Below are 15,857 nucleotides of genomic sequence, written 5' to 3'. Positions count from 1 at the left end.
GCAGTTGGAGTCCAGGGTCAGTCCATGTATAGTCTTTGGGTAGTAGCTTAGTCCCTGGAAGCTCCGGTTGGTTGGCATTGTTCATATGGGGTCTCAGGCCCCTTCAAGCTCTTTCAGTCCTTTCTCTGATTCTTTCAATGGGGGTCCCATTCTCAGTTCAGTGGTTTGCTGCTGGCATTTGCCTATGTATTTGCCTTATTCTGGGTGTGTCTCTCAGGAGAGATCTACATCTGGTTCCTGTTGGCCTGCACTTCTTTGCTTCATCCATCTTATCTAGTTTGGTGGCTATATATGTATGGGCCACATGTGGGACAGGATCTGAATGGGTGTTCCTTCAGCCTCTGTTCTAAACTTTGCCAACCTATTCCCTCCCAAGGGTATTAAAGAAGGAGTGAAGCATTCACATTTTGGTCATTCTTCTTGAGTTTCATGTGTTCTGTGCATCTAGAGTAATTTGAGCATTTGGGCTAATAGCCACTTAACAATGAGTGATACCGTGTGTGTTTTTCTGTGATTGGGTTATCTCACTCAGGGTGGTATTTTCCAGTTCCATCCATTTACCTATGAATTTCATAAAGTCATTGTTTTTGATAGCTGAGTAGTATTCCATTGTGAAGATATACCACATTTCCTGTAACCATTCCCCTGTTGAAGGGCATCTGGGTTCTTTCCAGCTTCTGGCTATTATAAACAAGGCTGCTATGAACATAGTGGAGCATGTGTCTTTGTTATATGTTGGAGCATCTTTTGGGTACATGCCCAAGACAGGTATAGCTGGGTCCTCAGGTAGTGCAATGTCCAATTTTCTGAGGAACCTCCAGACTGATTTCCAGAATGGTTGTACCAGTCTGCAATCCCACCAACAATGGAGGAGTGTTCCTCTTTCTCCACATCCTCTTGATCTTAGCCATTCTCACTGGTGTGAGGTGGAATCTCAGGGTTGTTTTGATTTGCATTTCCCTTATGACTAAAGATGTTGAACATTTCCTTAGGTGCTTCTCAGCCATTTGACATTCCTCAGCTTTGAATTCTTTGTTTCAGCTCCAACATTCTTATTGAGTCATACTCTTAAGAAAAAGGAGGGTGGCTTTCACATTTTCTTGTCTTCTCTCCACTACCTAAAATACAGATTGGATGTCAGGAGCTAGAGCAGCCATTTTGATGCACACAGCAGGAATCCTGTGTTAAGAAAGAGTTTTCTAGGGTTGGGGATTTAGCTCAGTGGTAGAGCGCTTGCCTAGGAAGCGCAAGGCCCTGGGTTCGGTCCCCAGCTCTGAAAAAAAGATCCAAAAAAAAAAAAAAAGAGTTTTCTAGAAAGAGTTTTCTAGTTCCATCCATTTGCCTACAAAATTCATGATGTCCATGTTTTTAATGGCTGAGTAGTAGTGCATTGTGTACATGAACTACATTTTCTATATTCACTTCTTCAGTTAAGGGACATTTGGGTTGTTTCCAGTTTCTGGATACTTTAAATAAAGCTGCTATGAAAATAGTGGAGCATGTATCCTTGTGCTATGGTGGAGCATCTTTTGGATATATGCCCAGGAGTGGTATAGCTGGGTCTTCTGAGAGACACAGCCAGAATATGACAAATATATAGGCGAATGCCAGCAGCAAACCACTGAACTGAGAATGAGACCCCCGTTGAAGGAATCAAAGAAAGGACTGAAAGAGCTTGAAGGGGCTTGAGACCCCATATGAACAGCAATGCCAACCAACCAGAGCTTCCAGGGACTAAGCTACTACCCAAAGACTATACATGGACTGACCCTGGGCTCCAACTACATAGGTAGCAATGAATAGCCTAGTAAGAGCACCAGTGGAAGGGGAAGCCCTTGGTCCTGCCAAGAACCTGCCAGTGAACGCGATTGTTGGGGGGAGGGCAGTAATGGGGGGAGGATGGGGAGGGGAACACCCATAGATAAGGGGAGGGAGAGGGGTTAGGGGGATGTTGGCCTGGAAACCAGGAAGGGGAATAACAATTGAAATGTAAATAAGAAATACCCAAGTTAATAAAGATGAAAATAAATAAATGAATGAATAAATAAATAAATAAAATTTTAAAAAGTGGGGTACAGAGCTAAACAAAACATTCTCAGCTGTGGATTATTGAATGGCCAAAAAGCACCTAAAGAAATATTCAATGTCCTTAGTCATCAGGGAATGCAAATCAAAACAACCCTGAGATTTTACCTCACACCAGTGAGAATGGCTAAGATAAAAAAAAACTCAGGTGACAGCAGATGCTGGCAAGGATGTGGAGAAACAGGAACATTCTTCCATTGTTGGTGGGATTGCAAACTGGTACAACCACTCTGGAAATCAGTCTGGAGGTTCCTCAGAAAATTGGACATTGCACTACCCGAGGACCCAGCTATACCTCTCTTGGGCATATACCCAAATGATGCTTCAACATACAACAAAGACACATGCTCCACTATGTTCATAGCAGCCTTATTTATAATAGCCAGAAGCTGGAAAGAACCCAGATGCCCTTCAACAGAGGAATGGATACAGAAAATGTGGTACATCTACACAATGGAGTACTACTCAACTATCAAAAACAATGGAACTAGAAAATATAATCCTGAGTGAGGTAACCCAATCACAGAAAAACACACATGGTATGCATTCACTGATAAGTGGATATTAGACCAAAAGCTCCAATTACCCAAAATACAATCCACAGACCACATGAAGCTCAAGAAGGACAATCAAAGTGCAGATGCTTCAGTCCTTCCTAAAAGGGGAAACAAAAATATTCATAGGTGGGGATATGGAGACAGAATGGCCATTCAGAGCCTGCCCCACCTGGGTATACAGCATATATATATATATATATATATATATATATATATATATATATATATATATATATATATATCCAAAACTAGATAATATTGATGAAGACAAGAAGTGCATTCTGACAGGAGCCTGATATAGCTTTCTCCTGAGAGCATGCCAAATACAGAGGTGATGCTAGCAGCAAACCTTTGAATTATGAACAGGGTCCCTCTTGGAGGAATTAGAGAAAGGATTGAAGGAGCTGAAGCAGCTTACAACCCCATAAGAACAACCATACCAACCAAATAGCACTCTCAGGGAATAAACCACTACCCAAAGTCTACACATGGACAGACCCATGGCTCTAGCTGCATATGTAGCAGAAGATGACCTTGTTGGGGGGAGAAGCCCTTGGTCCTGCCAGGGCTGGACCCCACCCCAGTGCAGAGGAATGTCAGGGGGAGCAGGAAGGAAGGTTGGTTGTGGCCAGGGAACACTCTTATAGGAGAAGGGGAGGGGAATGGGATAGGGGACTTATGATCAGGAAACTAAGAAAGGGAACAACTTTTGAAATGTAAATAAAAATATCCAATAAAAAAAGGAAAAATAAAATATGGCTACTATGGGTTATGCTATTTTACTTTTGCATTTATTTGGTTAGGATTGATGTAGCAATGTTTATCCTTAGAATCCTCTTGGAAAACATCAATAACTAAGAATGTTCAATACTTACATATTCAATAAGAATATTCATCCATCCCTATAGGAGTATCAATATCAAAGCCACACAGATACCAAGGTTCATGGAACATAGCAGATAAAGAGGCAAAAAGAATGTAAGAGTAGAAGAGTAGAGAAGAAAGCAGTGAGATGCTGTCTTCTGGCTATGACATGGTGATGGTACTTACAAACACACAGAAGCTATGGGTACCTACTCAAAACCAAACCAGCCAAAATTCTAGGCATAGACTGAGAAGATGCTCTCCAGCTCATCTCTCACTGAGAAGCTCTCAGCAGCAAGAGCTTCTGGGACAAGGAATCATTCTTTCTTGATGGTGTGGGGACTGGTAGAGTCTCATGTTCCAGTAGATGTCTCACACCCATGCTTGTATGGGCACTCATGATGAACTTAGTATGTCATCAATGAAAAACACAGAATTGGAAGGGAACTGGTTTGAGGGATGTTGGGGAGTTAGGGAAAAGTAGGAGTGAATATTGTATATGTGGATGAAATTCTCAAGAATAAAGAAGTTTTCTTTTAAAAAAAAAAAACTTACATAATCAAGATTCCGGCCTTGCCCTGCTTGGCACTGCTCTATCTGCTCACTTTTGGGTATCAAGTCTTCCTTACACTTGAAGGGAATCCCTAGAAGGAAGAAAAATCAACCATGGAAAATGTTCAGCCCAGTGAGGTATGAGTGACTACTAGACAAAACTGATTCTGTGTTCTTTATACATAACATCTGACCCCAGCCATTGTAAACAGAAGTGACTTGGAGCAAACTGCCCTACTACTACTTAAAAACTAACTGCACCAGGTTAGGTTTTAAGAAAGTGAATGAAACTTGAAAATTTTACATTGAGGTAAAAAAGACTTAGAAAAACAAACACTACACATTGTCACACATACACGGATCCTGGTTTCCACAGGCTAACTATATTTAAGGTGGATGTAAGTGTAAGAGCATGGCATGAGTTTAAAGGGAGCAAGAGGGGTCACAACGCCCAGTGCCACAGTGACTATTTGTGTCAACTATCATCTCAGCCATATCCAGTATCACCTGGGAGATGGGATTCTGTGCATGCTTATGGGGATCATCTCGGTTAGGTTAATTAGTGTGGGAAGACACATCTCAGTTGTGAGCAGGACCATTTCCTGGCCAGGAAACTCTGCTCAGAATGGGAAAATCGAGCAGCCCCAGCAGCAGCATTCATTGCCCTCTCCTCCTGACAGTGCATGTGATGTGATCAGCTACCTCAAATTCCACACCGTAATGAACAACACTTTGAACAATGACCAGAATAAACCCTTTCTCCTTGGTTGCTTTTCTTTGGGTATTTTTTACATTGACAAAAACTAAGATATCAGTGATACAAAACTCTAAGACAAAGAAAGGTAAGCAAGCTGGTGCTTGCCTAAAAGCACCATGCTTTTTTTAAGTAGAAGAATTTAACCAGGAAGTGATATCAGCCTGGATGTTCACAAACAGGTGACTAGATAAGTAAATGTGGTACTTATACACAACAGAATATTATTCAGCCATAAGAAATTAGTTATTAAGAAAGTGAATGAAACTTGAAAATATTACATTGAAGTTACAAAAAAAGACTTAGGAAAACAAACACTACATATTGTCACACACAGATCCTGATTTCTACAGGTTAACTATATTTAAGTGGATTAAGTGTGAGAGAAGACAGGTCACCAGAGGGAAGTTAAAGAATGGGCTGTAAAGCATAACAAAATACATGAAATATGAGAGGAGAGAACAGGAACTATTGGGAAAAGAAAAATACAGGGAAAAGGAAGCATTGAAGAGGGAAGGAAGAAATGGGAAAGAATGGGAAGATGGAGAGGGTGAGGAGAAATGAGAGAGGAGGAAAGTGGGACGAGAAGAGAGGAAGGAGAGGAGAGGAAGGAGCAGAGGATAAGAAGATAGTGGAGGAGAGGGACGAAAGAGAGGGTAGGAGGCATAAGGAGGGGAAAAAAAGAAGACAAAAGGAAAGGAGGAGAGAAGGGGAGGAAGGGTACAAGTAGAGAGAAATGGAGGGAAAGGAAAGAAAAAGAAGAGAAGAGGGATTACATCTGAATAGCATTCATGATTTCCTCAGAGATAACTGGCATGGCCTTTACACCTGTGCTAGGCACCATGAATAAAAATAAAAGGTAGAAAGAAAAGGCATATTAAATACATTTTTATGGATGGCTCTTTGTGAGGAAAATACAGGAAGATGAAGAGCGGAAGAAGTATATAGAAGACAGAATTGCACTGATGACATCCTCACCTCTATGTGGGCAAGGATCTTAGATAAATTTCTGTTGTTGTTATGTTTCAATACAGCCATTCAGGATACATATATTCTGTTTTAGACTTTAGTTTATGTGGGCATGGTATACATATATGTGAACATGCTCATGTGTGTATATTATTTCTGCCCATCCATGTGAAATCCAGAAGTTGGCATTGGGGGTCTTAGTCACTCTCCAGCATCATGGACTCTAACCCTCTGGTCATAAGTCCAAATAAACTCCCAACACAAACATATAGGGCCACACCCATATAGAAAAGTGGCCTTCCCTGGGCTGCTATTACTGCCCCTCAGTAAGAAATAGCTAGTGAGCTCCTCTCCCATCCATATTTATGCTCAGTACTGTAAATTTTAAAGTTTTAGCCAACTAGTCATAGTTCTCATCTTTAATCCCAGCACTTGAAAGGCAGATGCAAGTAAATCTCTGAGTTTGAGGCCAGTCTGGTCTACAGAGTAAATCCCAGGATGGCAAGAGATACATAGAGATATACAGAAATCCTGTCCTGAAGAACAAACAAAAAATTCAACATTTTATTGGTCTTGAGAGAAAAATAAATAAATATTCAAAAGACACCAAAGGGTCAAAGAGCCTGAACTCTAGCCATGGCTACAGACACATGTAAGGTGTTTTACTCTTGTGAATCCCGAGGACCTTTGCGCATACTGTAACCCGTGACAATATGTCTCTACTCTTGCAGTTCTGGGTATTTTATTCTTTCAAGCTGGATATGGACCTCCACACTTATGATGCCAGAGGTTGGGAGGTATAGGAATGAGGAATGGGGTTCAAGGCTAGCTGTGAGTTTGAGGCTAACCTATACCACATGAGACCCTGCATACAAAAAATATAGTTGATACAAAACTCACTAATAACCTACTACTGAGTAAAGGAGTGAATATGTAGGAAAACACTGTATGCGTGACATGAAAGTAAGTAGAGAACTTAGTATTGGAAAAGTAAGGTTTATGAGCGAGGCAAAGATGTAGCTCCCCTTGCCAATGCACTAAGACATTACTTTTGCATGTGAAGTTTCCATGTGCTTGGGAGCCTCCTGGATCCATTCGAAAGTCGGGAAGACAGCTGCAGTTGTAGGAACCTGGTACATTGGTGCAGGAAGAATTTCGTCCACATCGAAATGGATCTTGAATGCACTCATCAATATCTGCAATAAAAACCAAACATGTAAAGAAATTCAGAGGAACATGGCAAATTGTACACCAGGCCATCTGAGAAATCCTCTGCTCACCTTCACATGTCACTTCTAGGTCTGTGAAATTCAGCTGTCCATTGCTTGAGGCAAAGCCAGGGTGGCAAGTGCAGAAGTAGCTCCCAAGGGTGTTGGTACATGATGAGTTGGAAGGGCATATGTCATCACACTCATCTATATCTACACAGAGGAGAATGAGCGTGAACGGCTGGAGTAATGGCTTAGCAGGAAAAGACCTTGCAGTGTGAGCATAAGGACCTCAGTTTGATCCCCAGAAGCCAGATCCCTGATTTCACTTCTGTTATTGTGATAAGAAAATATCCTGGCATACAGTGATTCCCAGGGGAGCCCCTACCAGCTCGGGAAAGGGGATAGAGAAAGGATTGTAGGAGGGGGTGACTGTTAGGGAGCAGTGAACAGGATGCAAAGTGAATAAAAACACACTCTTGTGAAAAGTGGTTTAGGGGAAAAAAATGTTTGCTTCAGCTCACAAGTCCAGATTGAAGACATCATTGTAGGGAAGTCAAGACACTCGATGCAGCCATTTGTACCCATAGCCAAAGCAGCAAGAGAATGAATGTATGTCACTAGCTTTTACTACATGCAATTCAGAAGCCCCTGCTTGTCACCCATGATGGCTGGGTCTTTCTTCAACAACTATATGTAATCAAGACTGTCCTCCGTAGATACGCCTATATGCCAACCAGATCCAGACAATCCTTCATTGAGACTCTTTTCCCAGATGGTTCTAGCTTATGTCAATTTGGCAATTAAGACTAATCTTACACGTAATAATAATGAACTCAAGGCTCAGAGAAAAGCTCTCAAGCAAATAAGATGAACGAACCACGAAGAATGACACCCAACGTTGAACTATGGCATTCATATCTGTACATGCATTTATACACATGTGCACAAACATATACATGATCATATACATAGATAATCATAAACCAAAAGAAGAGAAAGCAAGGGTTTCCTGCCTGTGGCCAGAGCTGACCAGGTCTGAGAGATTTCTGTACCCAGGACACATGAACCTAGGAGGATTCTGAGACAAGACCCTGCCAGTGTCTGCCTACACCCAGAGCAGACCTAGTCCAACAGCTCTCTGTATCAAGATCCTGCTAGAAAAAAGCCAGTCTTCAGGAATGCTGACACAGGCTTACAGGAGGTACAAGCCACTGTTAGAGACTGCAATACCAGCTAACACCAAGACAACCTGATGTTGAGAGGTAAGCACAGGAACCAAAGAAACAAAAACCAAGACTACTTGGCATCATCAGAGCCCAGTTTTCCGACCAAAGCAAATACTGAATATCCAAAAATACTGGAAAAGCAAGACATGGATTTAAAATCACATCTCATGATGATGACAGAGGACTTTAAGAAGGACATAAAGAAATACAAGACAGGGAAAAAGGTCAGGTGACATATAAAGGCAGACTTATAAGAATTACACCAGACTTCTCACCAGAGACTATGAGCCAGAAGATCCTGGACAGATGTCATACAGACCCTAAGAGAACATAAATGCCAGCCCAAGTTACTTTATCCAGCAAAACTCTCAATTAAAATAGATGGAGAAACCAAGATATTCCATGACAAAACCAAATTTATGCAATATCTTTCCACAAATCCAGCGCTAAAAAGGATAATAGATGGAAAACTTCAACACAAGGAGAGAAACTACACTGTACAGAAAGGAAGAATATAATTTCCTTGCAAAGAAACCAAAAGAGAGACAAACAAACATAATTCCACCTCTAATAATGAAAATAACAGGAAGTGACAATCACTATTCCTTAATATCTCTCAACATCAACAGACTCAATTCCCCAATAAAAAGACACAGACTTACAGTCAATATGTAAAGAGGATCCAGCATTTTGCTGCATGCAGGAAACACACCTCAGAGACAAAGACAGATACTACCTCAGAGTAAATGGCTGGAAAGCAACTTTCCAAGCAAAGGGGCCAAAGAAACAAGCTGGAGTTGCCACTCTAATATCAAACAAAATTGAACTTCCAGCAAAAGTCATCAAGAAAGATAAGGAAGGACACTCCATATTCACCAAAGGAAAAATCCACCAAGATGAACTCTCAATCCTAAATATCTATGCTCCAAATGCAAGGGCACCCACATACATAAAAGAAACCTTACTAAAGCTCAAAGCACACATTGCCCCTCACACAATAATTGTAGGAGATTTCAACCCCACTCTCATCAATGGACAGATCAAGGAAACAGATATTAAACAGAGACATAGAGAAATGAACAGAAGTTTTGAGCCAAATAGATTTAACAGAATTTATAGAACATTCCATCCTAAATCAAAAGGATATACCTTCTCAGCACCTCATGGAACCTTCTCCAAAATTGACCATATAATTGGTCACAAAACAGGCCTCAACAGATACAGGAAGATAGAAATAATCCCACACATCCTATCAGATCACCATGGACTAAGACTGGTCTTCAATAACAACAATAATGACAAAAAGTCCACGTATACAGGGAAGTTGAACAATGCTCTACTCAATGAAAACTTGGTCAAGGAAGAAATAAAGAAAGAAATTAAAGACTTCTTAGAATTTAATGAAAATGAAGATACAACATTCCCAAAGTTAAGGAACAGAATGAAAGTGGTACTAATAGGAAAACTCATAGCTCTGAGTGCCTGCAAAAAGAAAAAAAGGGAGCAAATAAGTCAGCAGCTTGATAGCACACCTAAAATCTCTAGAACAAAAAGAAATAAATAGACCCAAGGGGAGTAGAAAGCAGGAAATAATCAACTTCAGGGCTAAAATCAACCAAGTAGAAATGAAAAGGACGATACACAAAATCAACAGAACCAAAAGTTGGTTCTTTGAGAAAATCAACAAGATAGATAAACTCTTAGCCAGACTAACGAGAGGTCACAGAGAGTGTATCCAAAAGAACATAATCAAAAATGCAAAAGGAGACATAACAACAGAATCTGAAGAAATTTTTTTTAAAAATCATCAGAGCCTACTACAAAAGCATATATTTAACAAAACTGGAAAATCTGAAGGAAATGGACGATTTTCTAGACAAATATCAGGTACCAAAGTTAAATCAGAATCAGATATACCATCTAAACAACCCCATAACTCCTAAAGAAATAGAAGCAGTTACCAAAAGTCTCCCAACCAAAAAGAGCCCAAGATCAGATGGGTTTAGTGCAGAATTCTATCAGACCTTCCTAGAAGACCTCATACCAATACTATCCAAACTATTCCACAAAATTGAAACAGATGGAGCACTACCGAATTCCTTCTATGAAGCCACAATTACTTTAATACCTAAACCATACAAAGACCCAACAAAGAAAGAGAACTTCAGACTAATTTCCCTTATGAATATCAATGCAAAAATACTCAATAAAATTCTTGCAAACTGAATACACGAGCACATCAAAACTATCATTCATCATGATCAAGTAGGCTTCATCCCAGAGATGCAGGGATGGTTTAAAATATGAAAATCCATCAACATAATCCATTATATAAATAAACTCAAAGATAAGAACCACATGACCACTTCATTAGATGCTGAGAAAGCATTTGACAAAATTCAACACACCTTCATGATAAAAGTCCTAGGAAGATCAGGAATTCAAGGCCCATACCTAAACATAGTAAAAAGCAATATACAGCAAACCAGTACCTAACATCAAACTAAATGGAGAGAAACTTGAAGCAATCCCACTAAAATCAGGGAGTAGACAAGGCTGCCTACTCTCTCCCTATTCAATATTATTCAATATAGTACTCGAAGTCCTAGCCAGAGCAATCAGACAGCAAAAGTAAGTCAAAGGGATACAAATTGGAAGGAAAGAAATCAAAATATCACTATTTGCAGGTGATAGGATAGTCTACTTAAGCGACCCCAAAAGTTCCACCCGAGAACGACTTAACCTGATAAACAACTTCAGAAAACTGTCGGGGTATAAAACTAACTCAAACAAATCAGTAGCCTTCCTCTACTCAAAATATAAACAGGCTGAGAAAGAAATTAGGGAAATGATAACCTTCACAATAGTCCCAAATAATACAAAATATCTTGATGTGACTTAAGCCAAGCAAGTGAAAGATTTGTATGACAAGAACTTCAAGTCTCTGAAGAAAGAAATTGAGGAAGATCTCAGAAGATGGAAAGATCTCCCATGTTCATGGATTGGCAGGATTAATATGGTAAAGATGGCCATTTTGCCAAAAGCAATCTACAGATTCAATGCAATCCCCATCAAAATTCCTACTAAATTCTTTATAGAGATAGAAAAAGGAATTTGCAAATTCATTTGTAATAACAAAAAACCCAGGATAGCGAAAACTATACTCAACAATAAAAGAACTTCTGGGTGAATCACCATCCCTGATCTCAAGCAGTATTACAGAGCAATAGTGATTTAAAAAAAAAAAAGGTATGGTATTGGTGCGGAGGCAGGGAGATAGATCAGTGAAACAGAATTGAAGACCCAGAAATGAACCCACAAACCTTTGGTTACTTGATCTTTGACAAAGAAGCTAAAACCCTCCAATAAAAAAAAAGATAGCATTTTCAACAAATGTTGCTGGTTCAACTGGAGGTGAGCATGTAGAAGAATGCAAATTGACCCATTCTTATCACCATGAACAAAGCTTAAGTCTAAGTGGATCAAGGACCTCCACATCAAAACAGATACATTCAAACTAATAGGAGAAAAAATGGAGAAGAGTCTCAAACACATGGGCACTGCGGAAATTTTTCTGAACAAAACACCAATGTCTTATGCTCTAAGAATCGACAAATGAGACCTCATAAAATTGCAAAGCTTCTGTAAGGCAAAAGACATTGTCATTAGGACAAAATGGCAACCAACAGATGGGAAAAGATCTTTACCAATCCTACATCTGATAGAGGTAGTATCCAAATTATACAAAGAACTCAAGAATTTAGATTCCAACACTGCCAGGACCTGAAGGGACTGGATCAACAGTTCTCTGCACCCAAAACCCGTGGGAGGGAGAGCTAAACCTTCAGAGGTCTGCCCACATTTCTGACTCCAGAGGAAAACACCTAATGCTATCTGGGACCCCGGTGAACAGGGGGCTCCCAGAAAAGGCGGCGCAGGCCCTCCTGGTTGCCATCCTCTCTGAGAGCTAAAAAGCAACACCCCACGAGCAAATTTAAGCTGCGGGACCACAGGTAACACCAACTTCTCTGCTCCAAGTGACCTGCCTGGTAAACTCAGGACACAGGCCCACAGGAACAGCTGAAGACCAGTAGACAGGAAAAACTACACACCCAAAAACAGAACACTCTATTCCCATAACTGGCTGAAAGAAAACAGGAAAACAGGTCTACAGCACTCCTGACAAACAGGCCTATAGGACAGACTAGCCACTGACAGAAATAGCAGAGACAACCTGATGGCGAGAGGCAAGTGCAGAAACCCAAGCAACAGAAACCAAGAAACTACATGGCATCATCAGAGCCCAATTCTCCCACCAAAGCAACACTGAATATCCAAATACACCAACCAGAAAAGCAAGATCTAGATTTAAAATCATATTTGATCATGATGATGGAGGACTTCAAGAAAGACATGAAGAACTCCCTTAGAGAAACACAGGAAAACATAAATAAACAAGTAGAAGCCCATAGAGAGGAGTCACAAAAATCCCTGAAAGAATTCCAGGAAAACACAATCAAACAGTTGAAGGAATTAAAAATGGAAATAGAAGCAATGAAGAAAGAACACAAGGAAACAACCCTGGATATAGAAAACAAAAGGAAGAGACAAGGAGTCATAGATACAAGCATCATCAACAGAAGACAAGAGATAGCAGAGAGAATCTCAGGAGCAGAAGATTCCATAGAAATCATTGACACAACTGTCAAAGATAATGTAAAACAGAAAAAGCTACTGGTCCAAAACATACAGGAAATCCAGGACTCAATGAGAAGATCAAACCTAAGGATAAGAGGTATAGAAGAGAGTGAAGACTCCCAGCTCAAAGGACCAGTAAATATCTTCAACAAAATCATAGAAAAAAACTTCCCTAACCTAAAGAAAGAGATACCCATAGACATACAAGAAGCCTACAGAATTCCAAATAGATTGGACCAGAAAAGAAACTACCCCTGTCACACAATAGTCAAAACACCAAATACACAAGACAGAGAAAGAATATGAAAAGCAATAAGGGAAAAAGGTCAAGTAACATATAAAGGCAGACCTATCAGAATCACACCAGACTTCTCGCCAGAGACTATGAAACCCAGAAGATCCTGGACAGATGTCATACAGACCCTAAGAGAACACAAATGCCAGCCCAAGTTATTGTATCCTACAAAACTCTCAATTAACATAGATGGAGAAACCAAGATATTCCATGACAAAACCAAATTTACACAGTATCTTTCTACAAATCCAGCACTACAAAGGATAATAAATGGTAAAGCCCAACATAAGGAGGCAAGCTACACCCTAAAAAAGCAAGAAAATAATTGTCTTGGCAACAAAACAAAGAGAATGAAAGCACACAAACATAACCTCACATCCAAATATGAATATAACAGGAAGCAATAATCACTATTCCTTAATATCTCTCAACATCAATGGTCTCAACTCCCCAATAAAAAGACATAGATTAACAAACTGGACACGCAATGGGGACCATGCATTCTGCTGCCTACAGGAAAGACATCTCAGAGACAAAGACAGACACTACCTCAGAGTGAAAGGCTGGAAAACAACTTTCCAAGCAAATGGTCAGAAGAAGCAAGCTGGAGTGGCCATTCTAATATCAAATAAAATCAATTTTAAACTAAAAGTCATCAAAAAAGATAAAGAAGGACACATCATATTCATCAAAGGAAAAATCCACCAAGATGAACTCTCAATCCTAAATATCTATGCCCCAAATACAAGGGCACCTACATATGTAAAAGAAACCTTACTAAAGCTCAAAACACACATTGAACCTCACACAATAATAGTAGGAGATTTCAACACCCCACTCTCATCAATGGACAAGTCATGGAAACAGAAATTAAACAGAGACATAGACAGACTAAGAGGAGTCATGAACCAAATGGACTTAACAGATATTTATAGAACATTCTGTCCTAAAGCAAAAGGATATACATTCTTCTCACAACCTCATGGTACTTTCTCCAAAATTGACCATATAATTGATCATAAAACAGGCCTCAACACATAGAGAAAGATAGAAATAATCCCACGCATCCTATCAGATCACCATGATCAAGTAGGCTTCATCCCACTCATGCAGGGATGGTTTAATATATGGAAAACCGTCAACGTAATCCACTATGTAAACAAACTGAAAGAACAAAACCACATGATCATTTCATTAGACGCTGAGAAAGCATTTGACAAAATTCAACACCCCTTCATGATAAAAGTCCTGGAAAGAATAGGAATTCAAGGCCCATACCTAAACATAGTAAAAGCCATATACAGCAAACCAGTTGCTAACATTAAATTAAATGGAGACAAACTTGAAGCAATCCCACTAAAATCAGGGACTAGACAAGGCTGCCCACTCTCTCCCTACTTATACGATATAGTTCTTGAAGTTCTAGCCAGAGCAATCAGACAACAAAAGGAGATCAAGGGGATATAGATTGGAAAAGAAGAAGTCAAAATATCACTATTTGCAGATGTTTTGATAGTATACTTAAGTGATCCCAAAAGTTCCACCAGAGAACTACTAAGGCTGATAAACAACTTCAGCAAAGTGGCTCGGTATAAAATTAACTCAAATAAATCAGTAGCCTTCCTCTACACAAAAGAGAAACAAGCCGAGAAAGAAATTAGGGAAACGACACCCTTCATAATAGTCCCAAATAATATAAAATACCTCAGTGTGACTTTAACCAAGCAAGTAAAAGATCGGTATGATAAGAACTTCAAGACTCTGAAGAAAGAAATTGAAGAAGACCTCAGAAGATGGAAAGATCTCCCATGCTCATGGATTGGCAGTATTAATATAGTAAAAATGGCCATTTTACCAAAAGCAATCTACAGATTCAATGCAATCCCCATCAAAATACCAATCCAATTCTTCAAAGAGTTAGACAGAACAATTTGCAAATTCATCTGGAATAACAAAAAACCCAGGATAGCTAAAACTATCCTCAACAATAAAAGGACTTCAGGGGGAATCACTATCCCTGAACTCAAGCAGTATTACAGAAAAATAGTGATAAAAACTGCATGGTATTGGTACAGAGACAGACAGATAGACCAATGGAATATAACTGAAGACCCAGAAATGAACCCACACACATATGGTCACTTGATTTTTGACAAAGGAGACAAAACCATCCAATGGAAAAAAGATAGCATTTTCAGGAAATGGTGCTGGTTCAATTGGAGGTCTACATGTAGAAGAATGCAGATCGATCCATGCTTATCACCCTGTACAAAGCTTAAGTCCAAGTGGATCAAGGACCTCCACATCAAACCAGATACACTCAAACTAAGAGAAGAAAAAGTGGGGAAGCATCTGGAACACATGGGCACTGGAGAAAATTTTCTGAACAAAACACCAATGGCTTATGCCCTAAGATCAAGAATTGACAAATGGGATCTCATAAAACTGCAAAGCTTCTGTAAGGCAAAGGACACTGTAGTTAGGACAAAACGGCAACCAACAGATTGGGAAAAGATCTTTACCAATCCTACAACAGATAGAGGCCTTATATCCAAAATATACAAAGAACTCAAGAAGTTAGACTGCAGGGAGACAAATAACCCTATTTAAAAATGGAGTGCAAAGCTAAACAAAGAATTCACAGCT

At 39.7% G+C, this 15,857-nt stretch overlaps 1 protein-coding gene across 4 annotated transcripts in view; it reads right to left on the bottom strand.

The window, feature by feature from the left end:
- The window catches only part of Adgre1 (adhesion G protein-coupled receptor E1), a 157,290-nt gene that overhangs the window by 69,485 nt on the left and 71,948 nt on the right, over positions 1-15,857 (bottom strand). For all 4 annotated transcript variants that reach the window (NM_001007557.2, XM_087565697.1, XM_087565696.1 and 1 more), the window contains 3 exon segments: positions 4,062-4,150; positions 6,831-6,977; positions 7,062-7,202. In NM_001007557.2, the coding sequence (NP_001007558.1) occupies positions 4,062-4,150; positions 6,831-6,977; positions 7,062-7,202 (377 nt within the window).

The sequence above is a fragment of the Rattus norvegicus genome, chromosome 9 (genome assembly GCF_021556685.1).
Source record: "Rattus norvegicus strain SHRSP/BbbUtx chromosome 9, alternate assembly SHRSP_T2T, whole genome shotgun sequence".
In the NCBI taxonomy this organism is placed as follows: Eukaryota; Metazoa; Chordata; class Mammalia; order Rodentia; family Muridae; genus Rattus; species Rattus norvegicus.
The sequence above is the reverse complement of the archived record's forward strand: the minus strand, read 5'-3'. Positions and strand labels throughout refer to the sequence as shown.